This window comes from Berghia stephanieae, chromosome 5, assembly GCF_034508935.2.
Source record: "Berghia stephanieae isolate SIO BIC M18660-M18661 chromosome 5, UCSD_Bste_1.3, whole genome shotgun sequence".
NCBI classification, from domain to species: Eukaryota; Metazoa; Mollusca; class Gastropoda; order Nudibranchia; family Aeolidiidae; genus Berghia; species Berghia stephanieae.
Genome location: NC_088364.1, coordinates 62384059 through 62404187, shown reverse-complemented (window position 1 = coordinate 62404187; position 20129 = coordinate 62384059). Strand labels below are relative to the sequence as shown.

The 20129-nt window shown below is 36.2% G+C and overlaps 1 protein-coding gene across 3 annotated transcripts in view; it reads left to right on the top strand.

Annotated features, from left to right (window-relative positions):
- Positions 1-20129, top strand: part of LOC144973372 (uncharacterized) — a 90672-nt gene that overhangs the window by 55397 nt on the left and 15146 nt on the right. For all 3 annotated transcript variants that reach the window (XM_078915712.1, XM_078915714.1, XM_078915713.1), the window contains 15 exons: positions 5-95; positions 320-440; positions 1236-1345; positions 3141-3270; positions 3920-4048; positions 4844-4974; positions 8587-8786; positions 9964-10088; positions 12546-12905; positions 13418-13583; positions 14147-14350; positions 14777-14918; positions 15639-15735; positions 16874-17017; positions 19339-19434. In XM_078915712.1, coding sequence (XP_078771838.1) covers positions 5-95; positions 320-440; positions 1236-1345; positions 3141-3270; positions 3920-4048; positions 4844-4974; positions 8587-8786; positions 9964-10088; positions 12546-12905; positions 13418-13583; positions 14147-14350; positions 14777-14918; positions 15639-15735; positions 16874-17017; positions 19339-19434 — 2246 coding nt within the window. The remainder of the gene's footprint in view (positions 1-4; positions 96-319; positions 441-1235; positions 1346-3140; positions 3271-3919; positions 4049-4843; positions 4975-8586; positions 8787-9963; positions 10089-12545; positions 12906-13417; positions 13584-14146; positions 14351-14776; positions 14919-15638; positions 15736-16873; positions 17018-19338; positions 19435-20129) is intronic.

The following is a 20129-nucleotide window of genomic DNA, read 5'->3' as shown; positions in this document are numbered from 1 at the left end:
TCAGATGTGACAAAGATACGGATGACTGTGTAGATGTGACATGTCACAATGGTGGACAGTGTGAAGACTTGGTCAATGGATATCAATGTGAATGTGTTAGTAAATATTTCTATAATTAGAAATTGAAAAAAAAAAACAACAAAAAAACAACAACAAAAAAAAAACCAACAAAAAAATATATTATTTAGTCTTAAAATATAAAATATAATTTACATGTAAATAAATTTCACTATAATAATTGAATCTTTTACGTTTTGATTTTTGCTATGTACTGTGAAATAAAATCTTTTATAAAATGAATGACTATTTACATTTCTAGAAATCTGGCTATACGGGCAACTTGTGTGATACAGACATAGACGACTGTGCTGATGATGTGTGTTTGCATGAAGGAAACTGTGTTGATGGGATAGATTCGTTTATGTGTGTTTGCCGTGAAGGTAAGGATCATTTCCTTTACTATTGCTTTTACATTTATATAGATGATTGAACAGACAGACTATATCATAGAGATGTAGAGTGGCCATTTGTTACATCATGTTCAGAAACGCCATAAAGGACACATCAACAAACTACAGGAAGGAAATTACATAATAACAAACAAGGCCTATCAGTCTTATAGACTAGGCAATAATACATGGGGCATAACCCTGTCATTACTACACACACGACAACAATCACGCAGTTATTTCCCATCCATTACAATTGATTTGTAAATGATAAAGTTGCCAACAGGGAGCAATAGTTAATAGTTGACAGGGATTAAGTTGTTTTGTTGGGGTTTTTTTTTGTTTGTATTTTTTTTCAAATTTGTTTGCAAATCTAGTTTGCTTTAAAATGCTGTCTTTCAATGAGCTTCAACTGAAAACCACTAGTCCTTCATTTATGGAACATTTTAGTCTTGCCAAACTGATTTTTTTAAAAATTAAAAAATGGTAGTCCTTCAGAGCCATTGGTGCCATGAAACCGGAGTTTATCCTGGTTTCTATAGCGTGAAACGGACAATAGCAATTGCTTGCTATCCTTTGGATAATACACTAGTCTATTGCAAATTACTTTCCATCAAATCTAATAGATGCAGCTACCCATTCACTGCTGGGTGGACACGGGGTTAGAATAAAATCTCGACTGCACCCTGGATAGGTCTTGGTCCCTTTGCGTGCGAAGCTATCGGGACCCCCAAATTGATTTAACCCATTTAAAAATCATTTTTATTTCATTTTTTTCTGCCACAGGTTTTAGTGGTCGACATTGCGAGTCATTACTGAGTCTATGCGACAATTTTCCATGTCAGAATGGAGGAGTTTATGAAGAAACTACAGATGGTTTTCAATGCACTTGCACTGTAAGTATGCAGTTGCAACTATAATTTTATTTTCCTTTCATATCACCATTAGGTTAATTCTTGTAAAATAGACACTTTGTCACTCCAGCCATCAGATAATTACTTATTAATTTTTTATTAGATAATTACGATTTAATTTTACTTTAATTGTGCAGCTATGTGGTCTTGTGGAATGACACTGGCTTTCGATTCGGATCGGAAGGTTCTGGGCTCGAGCCTTGCTCAGCACATAGGTGAGTCCTTAGAAAAGGCTCTTTACTGACATTATCTCACCGTACTCAGGTGTAAAATGAGTTCCTGGCCGTTAATAGCGTTGTCTCTGTCTGAAAAAAATGATATCGCCTAACAGGTGTCATGTCTCATCTCATGTAGTTCCATATCTGAAGCAGACGTCGGAGGTCATCTTCCGCCAAGCTGATCTATCTCTTGCCAATTCTATTAAAGCAGCGCCACCTTTCTCAGCTTCATCTGTCCAAGTTCTTATCACTTTCAAATACGTTATTCTTTGTCTTCCTCTTATTCTTTTTCCATTCATCTTTCCAGTCAAGGCGAGTATTTCCAAACCAGGGTGGCGGATAATGTGTCCTAAAAATTCCATTTGGCGTTTGATGATTTTTGTTATCAGTGATCTTTTTCTCTTTGCCATTTCTAAAATTTCTTCATTTCTTTTCCTTTCCATCCATGACACCCTCATCATTCTTCTGTAAAACCACATTTCCACTGCCTCCAGTCTTTTAACCATGGTCTTGTTTATGGTCCAGCTCTCACAACCATATAGCAGCACAGACAGTACATAGCAATCCAGGACTTTGATTTTTGTTTTCATGCTAATATTCCTGTTTTTCATAATTGTATGCAGCTGGTTGAATGCATTCTTCGCCATACCTATTCTTTTCTTTATTTCACAATCTGATTTTCCATTGGATGTTACATTGAAGCCTAAATATTTGAAACATTCAACTTGTTGTATTGTTTGTCCTCTGCTTGTTATTACACAGGCTGGTGGGTTATTATTTTTAGATACCGTCATACATTCTGTTTTAGATATATTCAGTTCCAGTCCCATATTTTCACTACTCCTGACTACAACATCCAGTAATTCTTGTAGTTCATGTTCAGATTCTGCCAGTAGAACCGTATCATCTGCATACCTCAGATTTGTTACATTCTTTCCTCCAATACACACCCCCTTCTTATGTTCGATATCTCTTAATATCATTTCACTATAGAGGTTGAATAAATCTGGAGACAAAACACACCCCTGCCTAACTCCTCTTCTAATAGGTGTAAAACTGCTTAGCTCGTTGTCAACACGCATTGCCGCTTCTTGTTCCCAGTACAAATTCCGTAATATTCTTAAATCTTTACCATCAATGTCCAAGGATGATAGAATTTTGAATAGTTTTTCGTGTTGTACTTTATCAAAGGCTTTTGAATAGTCGATGAAACACATATACAGATCTTTATTTACTTCAATGTCTAGTCCTTCATATTAAGTGTTGCTGTCCGTCAGGGACCCTTGTAAAGCGCTTTGAGTATGTTTAGTGGATATTACATTTTTTTTCCGACAGAAACAATGCTGTTAACAGACAGCCTACTCATTTTACACATGAGTACAGTGACAGAATGTGAGTTAGTAAAGAGCTTTTTCCAAGTTTCAACTTTGCATTGCTCAGAGTGGGACTCGAATCTAGGATCTCCCAATCTAAAGGTGAATGTTATACCACAAGACCACATAGCCTGCATGTCAAATATCTAAACCTTATGTTGGTTTGTTTTTATCCACCTTTCACAGGTTGGTTATACAGGAGCTCATTGTGAAAAACCAATTGACTTTTGTGAGTCCAGCCCATGTTGGAATGGTGGAAAGTGTTCTAATATTCACAACACAAAATTGCCACGATTTTCTTGTTCTTGTTCACAAGGTAGACTTGAGTTTGAAAGTGTTAAATGAAATGTTTTCATTGTACAAAAATTGAAATAATAATAATAATAATAATAATAATATAATAATAATAATAATAATAATAATAAATAATAATAATAATAATAATAATAATAATAATAATAATAATAATAATAATAATAATAATAATAATATAATAATAATAATAATAATAATAATAATAATAATAATAATAATGATAATAATAATAATAATAATATGATGCCCCAGAGATCAGGAGGAGACTAGCAATGGCAAGATCAAAGCTAGAAAAGATATAATATCTGGAAAGGGCCGTGCATTCAAACAAAAATCAAATTTACATTCCAATTTATCTCATGGTTGGAAAATCTCAAAAAGTAGAAAAATCGTTTTAATGAGTTTTGGAAAACCAGTCTTCAATTGTAACAAATACTTTTCTTTAAATTCTCATGTCAATTTTATGCCTTGTAAATCACCATTGAACACATTTGGTGGTAAATGGCGCTATGAAAATATTATTGTTTATTTATTATTCTAAGCAATCTTAACAATTGGTATTGTTGTATTTTAAGTGATTAAATTATTTGAAAATAGGAGAAAAAAAAACAACTTTGCTTTTGTTAAAAATTGGGTTGCTAATTTTCCAGGTTTCACAGGGGTCCTGTGTCACAGACATACGGACTTTTGTTCATCCGTGCAATGCCATCCAAATGGAACAGAGAGGTGTGACAATGGTCATTTGACTCATATCTGTGTGTGTCGGGACGGATGGACTGGTGGGTACAGCTGTCTTTACTAAAATAAGATTTAAGTTTTGGGGTCCTGATAGTTCAGTTGGTAGAGCTCCCACTTCATATACACTGATGAAGTCGATGTTTTTTATAACACTCCCTTCTCCCCACCCACACCCTTGAGAAGTCATTGGGTAACTGGGTCTATTAAATCCAATAGAAAGTGTTTTGCAATAGATTATTGTCTTATCCAAAGGGTAGCTAGCAATTGATTTTGTCTATTTCACGTCATGCGTTATATTCAAATCTGTATTGATACGAGTTTTAACAATACATTATATATTCTGTGAAGTATAGGATAGAATTTAAAATATTGTGCTATGTTTTTAGATGTCTGGATGTATTGGCACCTGAATATTTGCAGGAACTGATTAAAAAATATGAACCCACTCGAAATTTAAGATCATCTCACTCCCAACTTCTGATAGTTACCATCTCAAAATCCACTTTCGGTGAAAAAGCCTTTTCATTCATAGCTCCACGCCTATGGAACGCACTTAGTCCTCTGACAAAGTCCTGTGAAAATTTATCATCTTTCAGGAAATGTCTGAAGACTGAGTTGTTCCACGAGGCTTATTTTTCATAAAATAGATGTTGCTTTGATTTTGTTTTTTGTATGCATGCTTATTTATTATGTATCATTTCGTGTCGTGATTTTTAATTTGGCTGTTTTAAAACATTTTTATTATTATTATGCAAAGCGCCTCAGAGCACGATTAACGTGGATGTTTAGGTGCTATATAAATTCATTATTTACTATATTTACTATTTATGCTGTAGGTGATTATTGTGAGACAAGAATGGACTCGTGTGAAGTCAACAGATGTCTGAATGGCGGTACGTGTATCAATCATGATGGCTATTCATACAGATGTCACTGTTCTGTGGGATTTACTGGCACGCATTGTGAGGTGAGTTGAGATGGAGAATTGTGTTAGAATTGTATATTGATGCTGAATTACATTAAAAATACTTAATTCATGATTGAATGTAACTCAATCATAAAAAAGTGAATTATAACATGTATCTGTGAACCAGATGCTGAAAAAAAATGGAGTTTGAATTCTTAAATATGAAAGTTACTTACTTTACTTAATCCTCTTCGGGCCTTGAGGCACATAGGGCATCCACCAGACATCTCCATTTCTTGCGATCGGCTGCTTTTGCGGTGGCTGTATTCCAGGACAGGCCTGCTTCCTTTAATTCTTTCTCCATGGTCCTTCGCCAGGTTTCTTTGGGTCTTCCCCGCTTTCTCTTCCCATCTGCTGTCCAGTACAAGGCTGTCTTGGGTAGTGACCCTTTTTCCATTCTGGCCACATGACCCAGCCAACGCCATCTTCTTCTTTTTATTTGGCTATCAATGCTAGTGCAGTCAGCTTTCTTTAATAGATCCACTGTTCTTATTTTTGTAGGCCAAAATAAATTAAAAATTCTTTTTAAACACTTGTTCTGAAAGGCTTCTAGTTTCTGTATTAAGGAGGATGTCATTTTCCAGCTTTCACTTCCATAAAGCAGTACACTTAAAACATTGCTCTTGTATATTTTCAGCTTTGTCTTTCTCATTATTTGCTTTGATTTCCAAAAGTTTTTCAGCATGCCGAAAGCCTGGTTTGCCTTTTGAATTCTGTGCTTGATATCGTGTTCTGCATTTCCGTCGTCTGTTATTTTGGATCCGAGGTAGGAGAACTCTGTTACCTCTTCAATTTATGTTCATCTATCCTAATTTCACTGTCATGTTTTGGATTCACCCTAATGTACACAGTCTTATCGAAATTTATTTTCAGTCCAATTTTCGAGGCGTTCTTGTGTAGTACATTTAGTTTCTCTGAGGCGTCTCTGTGTGTACTGGAAACTAACGCAATATCATCTGCGTAGTCTATATCTTCCAGAAAAGATGTCAGTGTCCAGCGAATGCCTCTCTTCTTACCATCAATTGTATTTTTCATGAGCCAGTCTAGAGCCAGGATAAACAGAAGCGGGGAGAGTATGCAGCCTTGTTTTACACCAGTTGTTACATTAAAGCTGTCTGTTAAATTGTTACCACAGATCACTTGGCATTGGTAGTTGCTGTACATTGCTTTGATTAGGTTGACTATCTTCATCGGTATACCATAATGGCGGAGTATTTTCCACAGGGACTCTCTGTGTAAGCTGTCAAAGGCTTTTTCAAAATCGACAAAAATGGTGTAGAGGGGGCTGTTCCATTCAATGCTTTGCTCCAGGATTTGTCTCAGGGTAAATATGTGGTCACTGCATGACTTCCCTTTTCTGAACCCTGCCTGCTCTTTTCTAAGAATGTTTTCAATGTGAGGTGTGATTCTTTTCAGAAGGATTCTATTAAAAATTTTGCTCATTACGGACAGGAGTGTGATTCCACGCCAGTTAGCACAATTTCCTAGGTCTCCTTTCTTGGCTATTTTATGGATGATGCCTTTCTGCCAATCCTCTGGTATTTCTTCCTTTTCCCAAATGTTGGTGAACAATTTACTGAGAATTTTGGACATTTCTTGCGAGTTCGCTTTAAGCATTTCCGCAGTGATTTTGTCAATACCTGGGGCCTTGCCATTTTGTTGTTGTTGTATTGCCTCGTGCACCTCATGCTCAGTGATTGGACCAAGATTAACCTCTACGTCCATTTCTGCTTCTGGGATATCTGTGTAAGAAGATGGGTCTGGTCTGTTCAGAAGGTTTGCGAAATATTCTCTCCATCTTTCAATTTTCTCCTTTTCGTCTGTGATGACACTACCATCTTGGGATTTTAACGGTTTCTCTTGACCATAACTTCTGTTTCCCGAGAGCTTTTTTGTGATTTTGTATAGTGTTTGTGTGTCTTGTCTTACAGCTGCATTTTCTGCTTCAGTTGCTAAATTTTCTGCAAAATCTCTTTTGTCTTTCCTTGTGGATTTTTTCACTTCTTTATCCTTCAATGAGTATTCACTGGATAGCCTTTCTTTCAGTCGGGGGGATTTAGCGTTCAGGAGATTTAGTTTGATTGATTTTCTTTGGTTAATGAGCTCCCATGACCTTGCTGATATCCAATTCTCTGTATTGGATTTATTGTGTCCTAAGTGTTCAGTGGCACTTTCCTGCATGACGTGGTTGAAATCTTGGATTGTCATGTTTGTAATATCTTGTATTGCACTGAATTTGTTTCTTACTGAGATATTGAAATTGTTTTGGATATCTGGGATTTTCAATTTATCTGTGTTGAAACGTTTCTCCTTCTGTTTTGCTATTTTTGTTTTCATCAATTTAGTAGAGATTTTGGCTGTGACAAGATGGTGGTCACTTCCAATGTCTGCCAATCGTCTGACTCTGACATCGTTTAAGCTGCTCTTCCATTTTCTGTTGATAATTATATGGTCTATCTGACTTTCTGTTTTCCCATCTGGTGATTTCCATGTTAATTTGTGGATGTTTTTGTGTGGGAAGAAAGTTCCACCAATAATGAAGTTGTGTTCTTCACAAAATTCTGCCAGTCTGCTTCCATTGTTGTTCATTACCCTATGCCCTCCTTTCCAACGGACTGATTTGTTTGTGTATTGCCAACTCTAGCATTAAGGTCTCCGATGATCATGAGCATATCGTGTCTTGGAATGTTTTCAACGGCCATTCTTAGAATATCGTAAAATTCTTCTTTGTTTTCTTCATCTGAATCCTCTGTAGGTGCGTAGCATGTGAGGATTGATAGCTTGGTGTATTTTGAGTTGTGTCTTGTGTATAAAAGTCTTTCACTTATCGGTTTCCATTCCAATAGTGACTTGTGTTTTGCCTGGCTATCAAGAGGGCAACACCTTCTCTGTGTTGGTCATCCTTTCGTCCTGACCAAATGATCAGGTCGCCATTTGAGAGTTGGCGCTTCCCAGCTCCTGTCCATCTTGCCTCTGATATGCCTAGCAAATCGATCTTGTAGTTCAACATCTCGCGCTGGGCTTGTGCCAGTTTTCCTGTTTGATATAGGGTCCTAACATTCCAGCACGAGACATTGAGCTTGCATTTTGGTGACAACAGATCTGCAATCTGGTCGGGGGCGTCCTTTCGGCTTTGACCTCCTACCGTCATAAAGCCAGTATTCTGGTCCGCTTCTCTGCTGCCGCCGGTTGTGGATTTACGTCTGGTTTCTGTTTCTGTAACAGTTTGCTTTTTATGAGGTGGGTTGTTAACCCTACGCTCAACCCCCATTCCTGGAGGGCCGGTGGATTACTCTTCGTCTGATCTCTCTCCTTTTTTCTCTTATTAGAGGTCCGAGGTTCGAGATACGCAACCCCTCCCACCACGACAAGGTGATAATCCGTCGGGAGAGAAATATGAAAGTTAGATTATTATTATTATTATTATTATTATTATTATTATTATTATTATTATTATTTATTATTATTATTATTATTATTATTATTATTATTATTATTATATTATTATTATTATTATTATTATTATTGTTATTATTATTATTATTATTATTATTATTATTATTATTATTATTATTAACTCTTATGTAGAATGAACTGATTTTAATACTCCAGGACTTGATAGACGTGTGCCAACCAAACCCGTGTCATAACAAGGCCACATGTGTCACTGACAGTCAAGGGAGAGAACCACTGTGTTTGTGTAAAGAAGGTTTTTCGGGGCCTTACTGTGAGGACAATATAAATGAGTGCCAGAGCTTGCCTTGTCAGAATGGAGGAAGGTGCTATGATGGTGTCAACACATTCTTTTGCAGGTTTGTGTTTTGTTTTGGTTTTGATTTGTTTTTTTTTTTTATTTGTTTTGTTTTTTTTTGTTGTTTTTTATTTGTTTGTTATTTTTTACAGATATTGCATTTGCTTATTATAGTTTGTTCATCTGATCAGTGTAATGATTAAAATGAAAGTATGATAAGCGTCGAGATTTAAAACTAGTCTTTATTTTGGTTGTTGTCTTTTGATAAACCTTCGTCAGGTTAACACGGGACATAACTCAAGCAAATACAAATATAAAGTTTCATCAAGAGTTGTTTCCCTTATATTACATAAGACCATTACATTCAACACTATCTTATTCTATTCTTGTGGTGTATTAATTTTTTTTTTTTTTAATTTTATTTGATTATTATCTTGTGTAGCTCTCAATGTTTTTTGGGTTTTTGTTAATGTTTAATGTTGAATAATTTTTTATTACATATAAAGTTAAAAACAAATTTATTTCAAAGACCCTCCCGCCGATATAATTTTGGACTTTTACTGCGCGGCTATGTGGTCAGTGGTATGACACTTGCCTTTGGAAAGGAAGGTCTAGGGTTCATGTCCCATTCTGAGTGGTACATAGTTGGAGTCCTTGGAAAAGGCTCCACCCAAATTTTCTCACCGTACTGAGGTGTAAAATTAGTAGCTGGCCGTTAACAACATTGTCTCTGTTGAAAAAAAAATTGCAATATCACCTACAGGCGTCATGTTACATTTTAAGTGTTGGGACCTCTTGTAAAGCGCTTTTGAGCATGTTTAGTGGATATTACATTATATAAATTCTTAAGCATTTACTGAATTAAAAATAAAAGAATATTTCCATTTTTCATCTACATCTCCTCAAAAAAATATTTACCACTATGCTTTGTAACACTATAATATCCACATTTGAAGGCTGGTTGTCTTAAACTCGTTAAGTCGATATTTTAAATTTTTGAAATTTTCCATCCATGAAATATATTGAAACGTAAACTTTATTTTAAGCATCAAGTTGCACAAGAATTTCCCAAGATTTGTATGAATTTGAAGTTTAAATGTTATAAAATAACAAACCGAATGATACATTTTCATGGAAATAATCCTCAATATCTGAAAATGGGGGAAAAAACGGAGTTAGGGAGTTTTGGAAAACAACTCTTCATTTATATGATTGTTGCTGCTAATGCTTTGTATCAGATGCAGAGATGGCTATGCAGGATCAAACTGTGAGATCCCATTCGACTTGTGTCTCAGTCAGCCTTGCAAAGGGAAAGAGGTTTGTGTACAAGAGAATGAGACATTTCGTTGTTCGTGTCCAGAAGGTAATCAGTTTACTTGTACAGTCCACTCCGGATAATCGGATAATCGCAACTCAGTTATATTTATAACTATATTTATAATATGGTTATCTGCTGTCCCAGCAAATATATCGTATCGTTCTATCTGTCTGTCTGTGTGCCTGTATATATGTATGTATGTATGTATGTATGTATGTATGTATGTATGTATGTATGTATGTATGTATGTATGTATGTATAGTAGTTGAAGGCATGCATATACGATGATATGCTGGTTTGTATGTATGTCTGCAGGTATGTATGTATGTATGTATATGTGTTTGTATGTACGCTCATTTCTTTTGTATACATGTGTAGAAACAATGTACAAGCGTGTATGTTCGTGTATGGCTGTGTCTGTATTTGTAAATGTGTTGATGTTCATACCATGAACCAAACTGAGCATTGTTTACCTCACATGAATTGCCTTTAATTTGGACAATAAAGATTATTATTATTATTATTATTAATCGCAACTTTCGGTCAATTGCAACTTTTCCCAAAAAAACAGAATTAATTCTATATAAAAGTCACTGGTTAAATGCAACAAACTTCGGTTAATCGCAACAGATTTTCTCAGAAAGTGGTAAATTCAAGAAATCAATTTTTTTTAAAATGTCATGATTAAATTTCATCATGGAAGAAATCGTGACAGGTTTAAAAATTGAGAGAGATTTTTTTCGTTGCGATTTTCTGGAATGGACTGTATCATTGTTGTCATTCATAAATTTTATATTGCCACCCTTTACTTGTGCGGCTATGTGGTCTAGTGGTATGACACTCGCTTTCAGATCGGAAGGTCCTGGGTTCAAGCCTCACTCAGCGCATAGTTGAGTCCTTGGAAAAGGCTCTTTACTCACATTTTCTCTCCGTACTCAGATGTAAAATGAGTATCCTGTCGTTAACAGCATTGTCTCTGTAAAAAAATTGTCATATTGCCTAACAGGCGTCATTTCACATCCTCTATGTTAATTGTTGCTATTGGCCAGGGACTCCTTGTAAAGCGCTTTGAGCACGTTTAGTGGATATTGCGCTATATAAAAGCTCAATTTTAATTTTTACTTGGGTGTAAATTATGTTTTACTCACCAGTAGAAATGAGATTTGAATAAGCATAAAAAGTACTCCTTCAGAGCTATTAGGCTCATGGAGCCGGAGTTTATCCCAGTTTCTATTGTCCACAATAGCAATTGCTTGCTAACCTTTGGGTAGGACGCTAGTCTATGGGGAAAGTACTGTCCATCAGATCGAACAGATCCCAGCAATCCAATTACTGCTGGGTGGACTGCACCAGGGATTGATCTCAGTCCCTTTGTTTGTGAAGCGAGTGCTCTAACAACTGAGCTATCGGGACCCTCTTTGAGTATGCATACCATTGCCTAAACTTGTTGAATGAATGAGACTTCTTCATAGTCACTCTTTGTACATGTAGATTTTTATTTTAATCACTCCGTTATGCGTGGTGGCATCGTATGATGCCCTGCTTAGGCATTCCATGAAGGAAGATATAGATAATCGATCAAACAGATGTCTGATGTCAAACAGGAAACATCCATGTTGTCACAGTGGGATGTTCCATAGGTATTCTATGAAAGAATATAGATAATCGATCAAACAGATGTCTGATGTCAAACAGGAAACATCCATGTTGTCACAGTGAGATGTTCTCTAGGTATTCCAAGAAGGAATATATATAATCCATCAAACAAATATTATCTGATGTCAAACAAGAATCAATAATGTTGTCCAAATTGGAGCAAATTCTTACTGAAAAAAAAAATCAGAAGTGCCTGAAAAAGAGCTTTAATCCATAAACTTTCAGGTCACAGTGCTATGCCTTAACCACTCGGCCACTCTTCCCGCCCCCTCCTCTACTACATTTATAATACATTATTTGTTCTATTTCACCTTAATTGATAATGTTGACAAATCATTCCACCGTTTAAGATTGGATGTTTACCATATAAAGTGCTGCTTAAGAGTGGGTGTTTACTATGTCAAGTGCTGTTTAAGTTGAGTGTTTATTGTAAAAAGTGCTGTTTAAGATTAGTAGAGAGCAGTTGGGGCTGCCTGAAGCCTGGGATTGTGGAAATACTAACGAAAGAGATCAAATGGAGAGGCTTCTGATGGGAACAATACAGACAATGGACGGATACAAATCCTTCATCAGCACAAAAATAAACAGATGAACGTGGAAAGCAAATAAAATAAAATGCAATATAACTTGCATCGTTGGTACTCAATGGTGGTTTAAGATTGCGTGTTTACCTTATTAAGTGCTGTTTAATATTATCAAATGTTGAACCTTCTCTGTGTGGTTTTTATTTTATTATTAAAGTCATCATGTTGTGGTGATTGTATTATTTGAATTATGAATGTAAATAGGATAACAGAAGTATGCAAAACCCTAACTAATATTTCTTGCTCCTTGTTCATTCATCAGGTACCACAGGGCCAGATTGTGAATTAGAAATGACTCTGGACACGATGTGTGATACAAGCCTTTGTCAGAACAGGAAACAATTCATAGAACAAGGCGATACTTTTCAATGTCAATGCCTGCTGGATGGAGAAATTATTGAGACTTTCAAGATCAAAAAGCCTCGAGATTGTAACCAGGACAGCTTATACTGTTTGAACGGGGGGACGTGTGTGTTGAGAGTCGGTGGAGAGAACTATAATGACAGTGATGATGATAGTAGCAACGACAGTGACGATGACGATAATGATGATGATGATAATGAAAATGGAGTTCCCATGTGCTTGTGTTTGGCAGGTTTTGAGGGCACAAACTGTGAGATGGGTAAGTTTCTAAAATGAACTACCCTTGAACCAAGCAATTTAAAGCGCTAATACAGATAATAAATTAACATTATAAACATGGGTAGTCAAGTCAAACATGGAAACAAAGAACATAATTGCCAAAATGATAGTATACAAACAGATATACAGAAAACAATTTTAAAAACTATAAGGAAAGGTTTACATAATTTAAAGTAAATATTATATTCTTTTCCCTTACAGCTTTTTCTTTGTTTAAACATTAGCAATACATAACTTTTTCAATTGATTTATAAGCTCAGTTGATAATGCACTCGCTTCATGTGCAGAGGGAGAGATCAATCACGGATGAAATCGAAGATTTTTTAATGAGTTCCCCCCTCCACACCCCCCCCCCCCCTTTATCTCCTTTCCATTCAGCGGTGATTGAGTAGCTGGGTCTGTTAGATCTGGTAGAAAGTGCTCCCTATGCTACTCTAAAGAAGCCATCTCTGACTAAATTAAAACTAAAATATATTTTTCCATCATCACCAGAGCAAGAATCTTCCTTTGATTTGAAATTTTCGGCTCCAGATCAGATGTGCCATTTGGGACCTGTTCAGGTTGGAAATCAAACAGAGATTTCTGTCTGTGTTCGGGTTCAAATCCTTGATGGTGTCCAAGCAGGGCACGTTGCTACACTGGAACTGATTAATATGCTGTGAGTTTTGTATTTCTAACACAATTGTGTATTTTTAAGGGATGTCTGGATAGCTCATTTGGTAGAGCACTCGCTTCACACGCAAGGGACCTAGATCAATCCCGGGTGCAGTCGAGACTAACTTTTTTTGTATTTTAAAAAGATTTTTAAACAAATCAAATGGATGGGGGTTTATTGGGGTCGAATGAGTGAGTTTCCAGTGCATGACTAGAGTATGTAGTTGGTGAGAAAGAGTTAGTTAGGATGGCCAGTTAGTAAGAGAGAATGAAGATAATGGAATGATATGTAATATGAAGGCTTGTGACTGTAAAATGTTTTATTGCAATTAAAGTTGTTCTTTATTGTTGAAAATTCGAGTTCATTGTAATTATTCCTAATCTACCACAATGTTTGATTCATTGTATTTTGCTGACAAAGGGGAAACCTGAAACGTCTACATTATCTGTCTTCGTTATTTAAATTGTAGCTTTCATTCCATTTGACAATTGGTATTTACATAAAGTTTTCAGCTTTACAAAATGTTTTTTTTTTGTTTGTATTTTTCACTTTTATTGACATGACAGAAATACTACAGAGATGAACGTGACAATCACAGACCAGACCGTCCAATGGATGGGTCTTGTCCTGGACATGTCTGTAAATATTGTCAATGACGATGGGATGTGGCATCACGTGTGTGTTGTGACTTCCGGTGGGTTGTGGAAGATATACCAAGATGGACGTTTACTCCATAAACAACAAGTTGACCAATCTCAAAGTATTGAAAGGTAATCAATTAAATATAATAAAATAAAACAAAATTCCCTTTATTCATCCTCAAGGGGAAATTGTTTGTCTTTAGGGTCTATTCCAAGGTAAGATTGAAATAACCCAGGTGTCAGCCGCAGTGCAGCGCCGCGAATTGAGCTAGGGCCAAGTGACTTGCTCAAGGCCACACAGCGAAGCAGGTAGTTGAACACGGTACATTTTTTTTATCACTCAATAGCAGTAAGTTCTTGTGATACATAATTTCTTTCACCTAACATGGTTTGAAACACACTGTTCATTTTCTTTAAATTTTATGATGTACAAAAGAAAATTGAAAAAGAAAAATGTTGGTTGTATCCTAACGAAGGTGACGATTTTCCTGTAGTTGATAAGGAAAGAGTTAAAGATCTTTGTTATATTCGTTTGTATCTTATGTCCTTTCTCAGACTGCGACTTCACATTGGCCATCAACCAGCAGAGAGCAGAGAACCAGGAACCATAACATCTATCACAGATCTCAATGTATACGTTGCCATACTGGATGATGATATGGTTCATCAACTCATGAAGAGGAACATGAAAAATGAGGCATGCAACCCAGAAAAATAATCTATTTTTTTTTTTGTATAGATAATATGACAATCTAGAGCTAATGAATAACACAAGATCTCTTGTTATTATTATTATTATTATTATTATTATTATTATTATTATTATTATTATTATTATTATTATTATTATTATTATTATTATTATTATTATTTTGGTTCTTCTTCTTCTTCTTCTTCTTCTTCTTCTCCTTCTCCTTCTCCTTCTCCTTCTCCTTCTCCTTCTCCTTCTCCTTCTCCTTCTCCTTCTCCTTCTCCTTCTCCTTCTCCTTCTTCTCCTTCTTCTTCTTCTTCTTCTTCTTCTTCTCCTTCTTCTCCTTCTTCTCCTTCTTCTCCTTCTCCTTCTCCTTCTCCTTCTCCTTCTCCTTCTCCTTCTTCTTCTTCTTCTTCTTCTTCTTATTATTATTATTATTATTATTATTATTCACATATTAAAAAATATACACTAATTGTGATACGCATACTTCTTCTTATTTTTTTTATTATTATTGTTATTATGGTTATTATTATTATTATTATTATTATTAATATTATTATTCACATATTTAAGAATATACACTTATTATAATGCGCGTAGTGCCTTTTCTAATCATCGATCAATTGTTATTTTGAAGGTATTCATATTTAATGCAGAAAATGAATTGTTTAGAGAGCATGGACAAGACTATAATAAAACAATCGCTTTTCTCTACTTCTATAGTCAAACTCTCATATTTTCAAATGGAATGAAGCAAGAATTTGTACTGGAGATGGCATTGAAGTTGTAGAACCGTCCAACTCAATCAAGGATATTCAAGGTGACTCTTCTTTTTTCTTTTATATTTTTATGAAGTGGATTACTGGATTTTTATTACATTGTTGACCATTGGTAGATAAGCGGCTATGTGGTCTTGTGATATGCATGACACTCGCTTTCGGATCGGACGGTCCTGGGCTCGAGCCTCGCTGGGTTCATAGTTGAGTCCTTGGAAAAGGATCTTTACTCACATGATATCACCGTACTCAGGTGTAAAATCAGTACCTGACCGTTAACAACATTGTCTCTGTCCAAAAAGAAATGTAATATCGCCTTACAGGTGTCATGTCCCGTCTTACATGTTAATTACTGCTGATGGCCAGAAACCCCTTCTAAAGTGCTTTGAGCATGTTGAGTGGATATTGCGCTATATAAAAACTCAGTATGCCTTATGGAATTACTATGCTTTGCTACCTCTTCAAATAAACTGACATTGCAGACTCAGATTGATTTTGTTTTCATGGAGTGGATGTTAGACTGAATAGCCATAGTCCAGATTTGTTTTCAAGCAAAAAGAACAAAAAATATAAATAAACAAGAAAAGAACAAAAAATCAAACCAAAATCAAAACAGGTACTTAAGATAGAAACCTTTTTGATCTTGAAAAATAAAATTAATGTGCTAAAGGAATAAAAACCCCAGGAAAACAATTTTGAGAATTGTAATTTCATGTATAATCCCTCTGACAACAAAATGCCTTTCATTTTATCAATAGGTTTGTTTTTTAATTAATATCCACCCCAAATACCGGAGCTTACTCAATGTCTCAATCGCTTCTATGCTGCATAATTTGTTTTGAGAATATTGGCTATTAGCTTAACTGCTGGCTAACAAACTTCACGGCGTATGTGCATTGAACCCATGACCTCAAAAAGTTGGGGAGAGTGGTTCAAGATGGACAAAGAGTTTGACACCACTTGTTATTTATTTTTTTTTTTTGGAGTGGTGGACAGCTCTGAGAGTAGCGCTACCCTCTCCCCAGTCAGGCAGAGTTGTTGTACCAGTAAGGTCGCTTGTTCAAGCCCCAATCACTGCGAACTTTTAAAATTCTCTATTGTCTTCCGGCACTTTTCTACTCACGTCATGTCTTGTTTTTTGCATTACAAAAATTCTTAAATGCCATAATTTTCATTCTCTAGGTGCCAAGAATCCACCCATTGTGTCTTTTTGCCCCAATGATATTCACATCACTACAGATCACAGCCCTATTGCTGTCACGTGGAAAGATCCCATTTTCGAGTCTGTCTCTAATATCGTCTCACTGCAACAAAATTTCCATTCTGGTTTGTTACTTTATTATGATATAGCGATAAACAACATATTTAAAAGATTGTGAAATGTATTGGCTTTTTGAAAAAAAAAATAATCAATTATTGATTGAGCTATTTATGTTAGTTTATTGAGGCAAAGTTACCCCCAGTTGATGATGCATAAAACAAGTGCGGCTATGTCATCTTGTGGTATGTCACTCACTTTCAGATCGGAAGGTCCTGGGTTCGAGCCTTGCTCGGCGCCTAGTTGAGTCCTTGGAGAAGGCTCTTTACTCACATTTTCTCACCGTAAAATTAGTACCTGTCCGTTAACAGGATTGTCTCTGTCCGAAACAATTGTAATATCACCTAATAGGCATCATGTCCCGTCCTAAATGTTAAACGTTGCTGTTTGACAGAGACCCCTTGTTAAGCACTTTGAGTATGTTTAGTGGACATTGCGCTGTGTAAAAGCTCAACTTATAATTTTCAATTTATTAATAATACGTATTTATGTTATTATTACATTCCTTTTCAAAACAAATATGAGCTGTAGTTTTACACAAAATGCCCTAATGCCTGACCATGATGTATGAGATAAATAACAACCTGGTGACGATTTCAAATCCCGATCTCCAAACACCGATATGAACATCCAGAACTCTCCACATGGGCAGTTTCATCCCCCTGACATCCATCCTCCAAAGACCTCTGAAAATTCTCATAGAGCCATCACAGACTGGAACAATTTACCGCGGAAAGTTACATATCTGCACCCACTTTAGATTTATTTACAGAGCTTCTAGATCACTGCTGAATTTTCACCTTAATGTTATTGTTCGTGTCAAAATCTTCATAAGCGAAGGTGGACATTAAATGAAGATTCAGATTCTTATAAAAGCTGAAAGTGTTTTTACAGTGGATCCCAAGTCACAAGTCCACCACACCTCTGAACGTGAAGGAGGAGCTGTGAAGCTAGTAAAGCTTTATTTTAACTTATTTTTTATAATAACCAGTACTCTGCAGCACTCTTGCCAATCACGTATTGAAGATTTTGGTCAGAAAACCCATCCACCCATTATTGATTCATTCTTTTAAAATGAGCTTTTATATAGCGCAATATCCACTAAATGTGCTCAAAGCGCTTTACAGGGGGTTCCTGGCCAACAGCAACATTTAACATTTAGGATGGGACACGACACCTGTTAGGTGATGTTACAATTTTTTCGAACAGAGACAACGCTGTTAACGGCCAGGTACTCATTGTACAAGGTGAGATAATGTGAGTAAAGAGCCTTCTCCAAGGACTCAACTATGCGCCTAGCGAGGCTCCAACCCAGGACCTTCGAGTGTCATACCAGTAGACCACATAGCCGCACATAACGAAACTCATCTTGGCAAAGACTCAAAACTGGGATTTCGGCGTTTTTGACAAGATGAGGGTCATTTTAATCAATCAATATTATTTGAGGGTTGAGTTGTCTTGCCAAAATGTTAAATATACGTGTTTTTTTCTGAATACAGAAGTGCTCACTTTATACCTGAATGTGTTTTGAAAAGTAGGTTAAAAGCCTTTTTCAGGGACTCACCCATCGCACTAACCACGATGAGGTCGAAGGTCATACTACGTAAGACTCATCTTTGCACCAATCACTATGAGGTCGAAGGTCATACAACATAAGACTCATCTTTGCACCAATCACTATGAGGTCGAAGGTCATACAACATAAGAATCAGCTTTGCACCAATCACCATGAGGTCGAATGTCATGCCACTTAATCACGAAGCAATATGATCTTTTATCGTGAGATTTGCTTGAAAACTTGAAAGAACTCAAGTTATATCCATAATTATACTTATCTGAGGGTCCCTGTAGCTGGATTTGTAGAGCATCTGCACATGCAAAGGGGCCGGGTTTGATCCCAGGTATAGTCGAGATTATTTTTTCCGATCCTTCTCTCCACCCATCAGTGTTTGGGTAGCTGGGTTTGTTAGATGTAGTGGAACATACTTTGTGATAGAATAGAATCCGATCCAAAGGGTTGCAAGTAATTGCTATAGTCCATTTACTGCTATAGAAACTGGGATTAACTCTATCTCCATTAGCCTTATGGCTCTGAAGGACTACTTAATTACTGATTAGAATCTAATTTATTTACAATTTGTTACATGTTAAAACTCTTTCAGCCCTGGTAGTTTGAGCGTTATCGTCTGTCACGGACAAATCCATGTTTAGGGCTAGTGTGGAGAATCGGAAATCATGGGTAAATCCCATGATCAGAGCTAGTGTGTAGTAGCTGAAGTCACCGATAAATCACGTGATCAGGAATAATTATGCATCTATGATATTACAGGTCTGGCATTCCCCTATGGAAACTACTTGGTTTCATACACTGCTTTAGACTCACAAGGGAAAATGGCGTCATGTTCATTCCACATCAGTATTAGTCGTAAGTAGAAATCCTCAAGATGTCTTCCAATTATGTTATAGTTTTAAAAGTCACAAATAAACCCAATTATGTTATAATAGTTTTAAAAGTCACAAGGAAATCTTTCAATTCTGTTCTTATAGTTTTAAAAGTCACAGAGAAAACTTCCACTTATGTTGTCATATTTTTAAAAGTCACAGAGAAAACTTCCACTTATGTTGTCATATTTTTAAAAGTCACAAAGAAATCTTCCAATTATGTTATTATAATTTTAAAAGCCACAAAGAAATCTTCCAATTATTCATCCCATAGGGAAAATTTGTCTCTAGGGTCTATTCCAAGGGAAGACTGGAATAACCCAGGCGTCAGCCGCAGTGCAGCGCTGCAAATTGAGCTAGGGCGAGGTGACTTGTTCAAGGCCACACAAAGCAGTGGCAGGTGATCGAACTCGGTACCTTTTGGGTACGAAGAAAAGACCCTACAGCTGAGCCACGCTGACCCTATATATATAAGACAATATTAATACTCGTTAGAATTGATTTAAATTATATCTTTGAGAGGGGGTCCCAATAGCTCAGTTAGTTGGTAGCGCACTCACTTTACACGCAAAGGGACCAAGATCAATCCCGGGTGCAGTCGAGATTGTTTTATGACCCCCCTGTCCACCAAGCAGTAACTGGGTAGCTGGGTCTTTTATATGTGGTAGAAAGTACTTT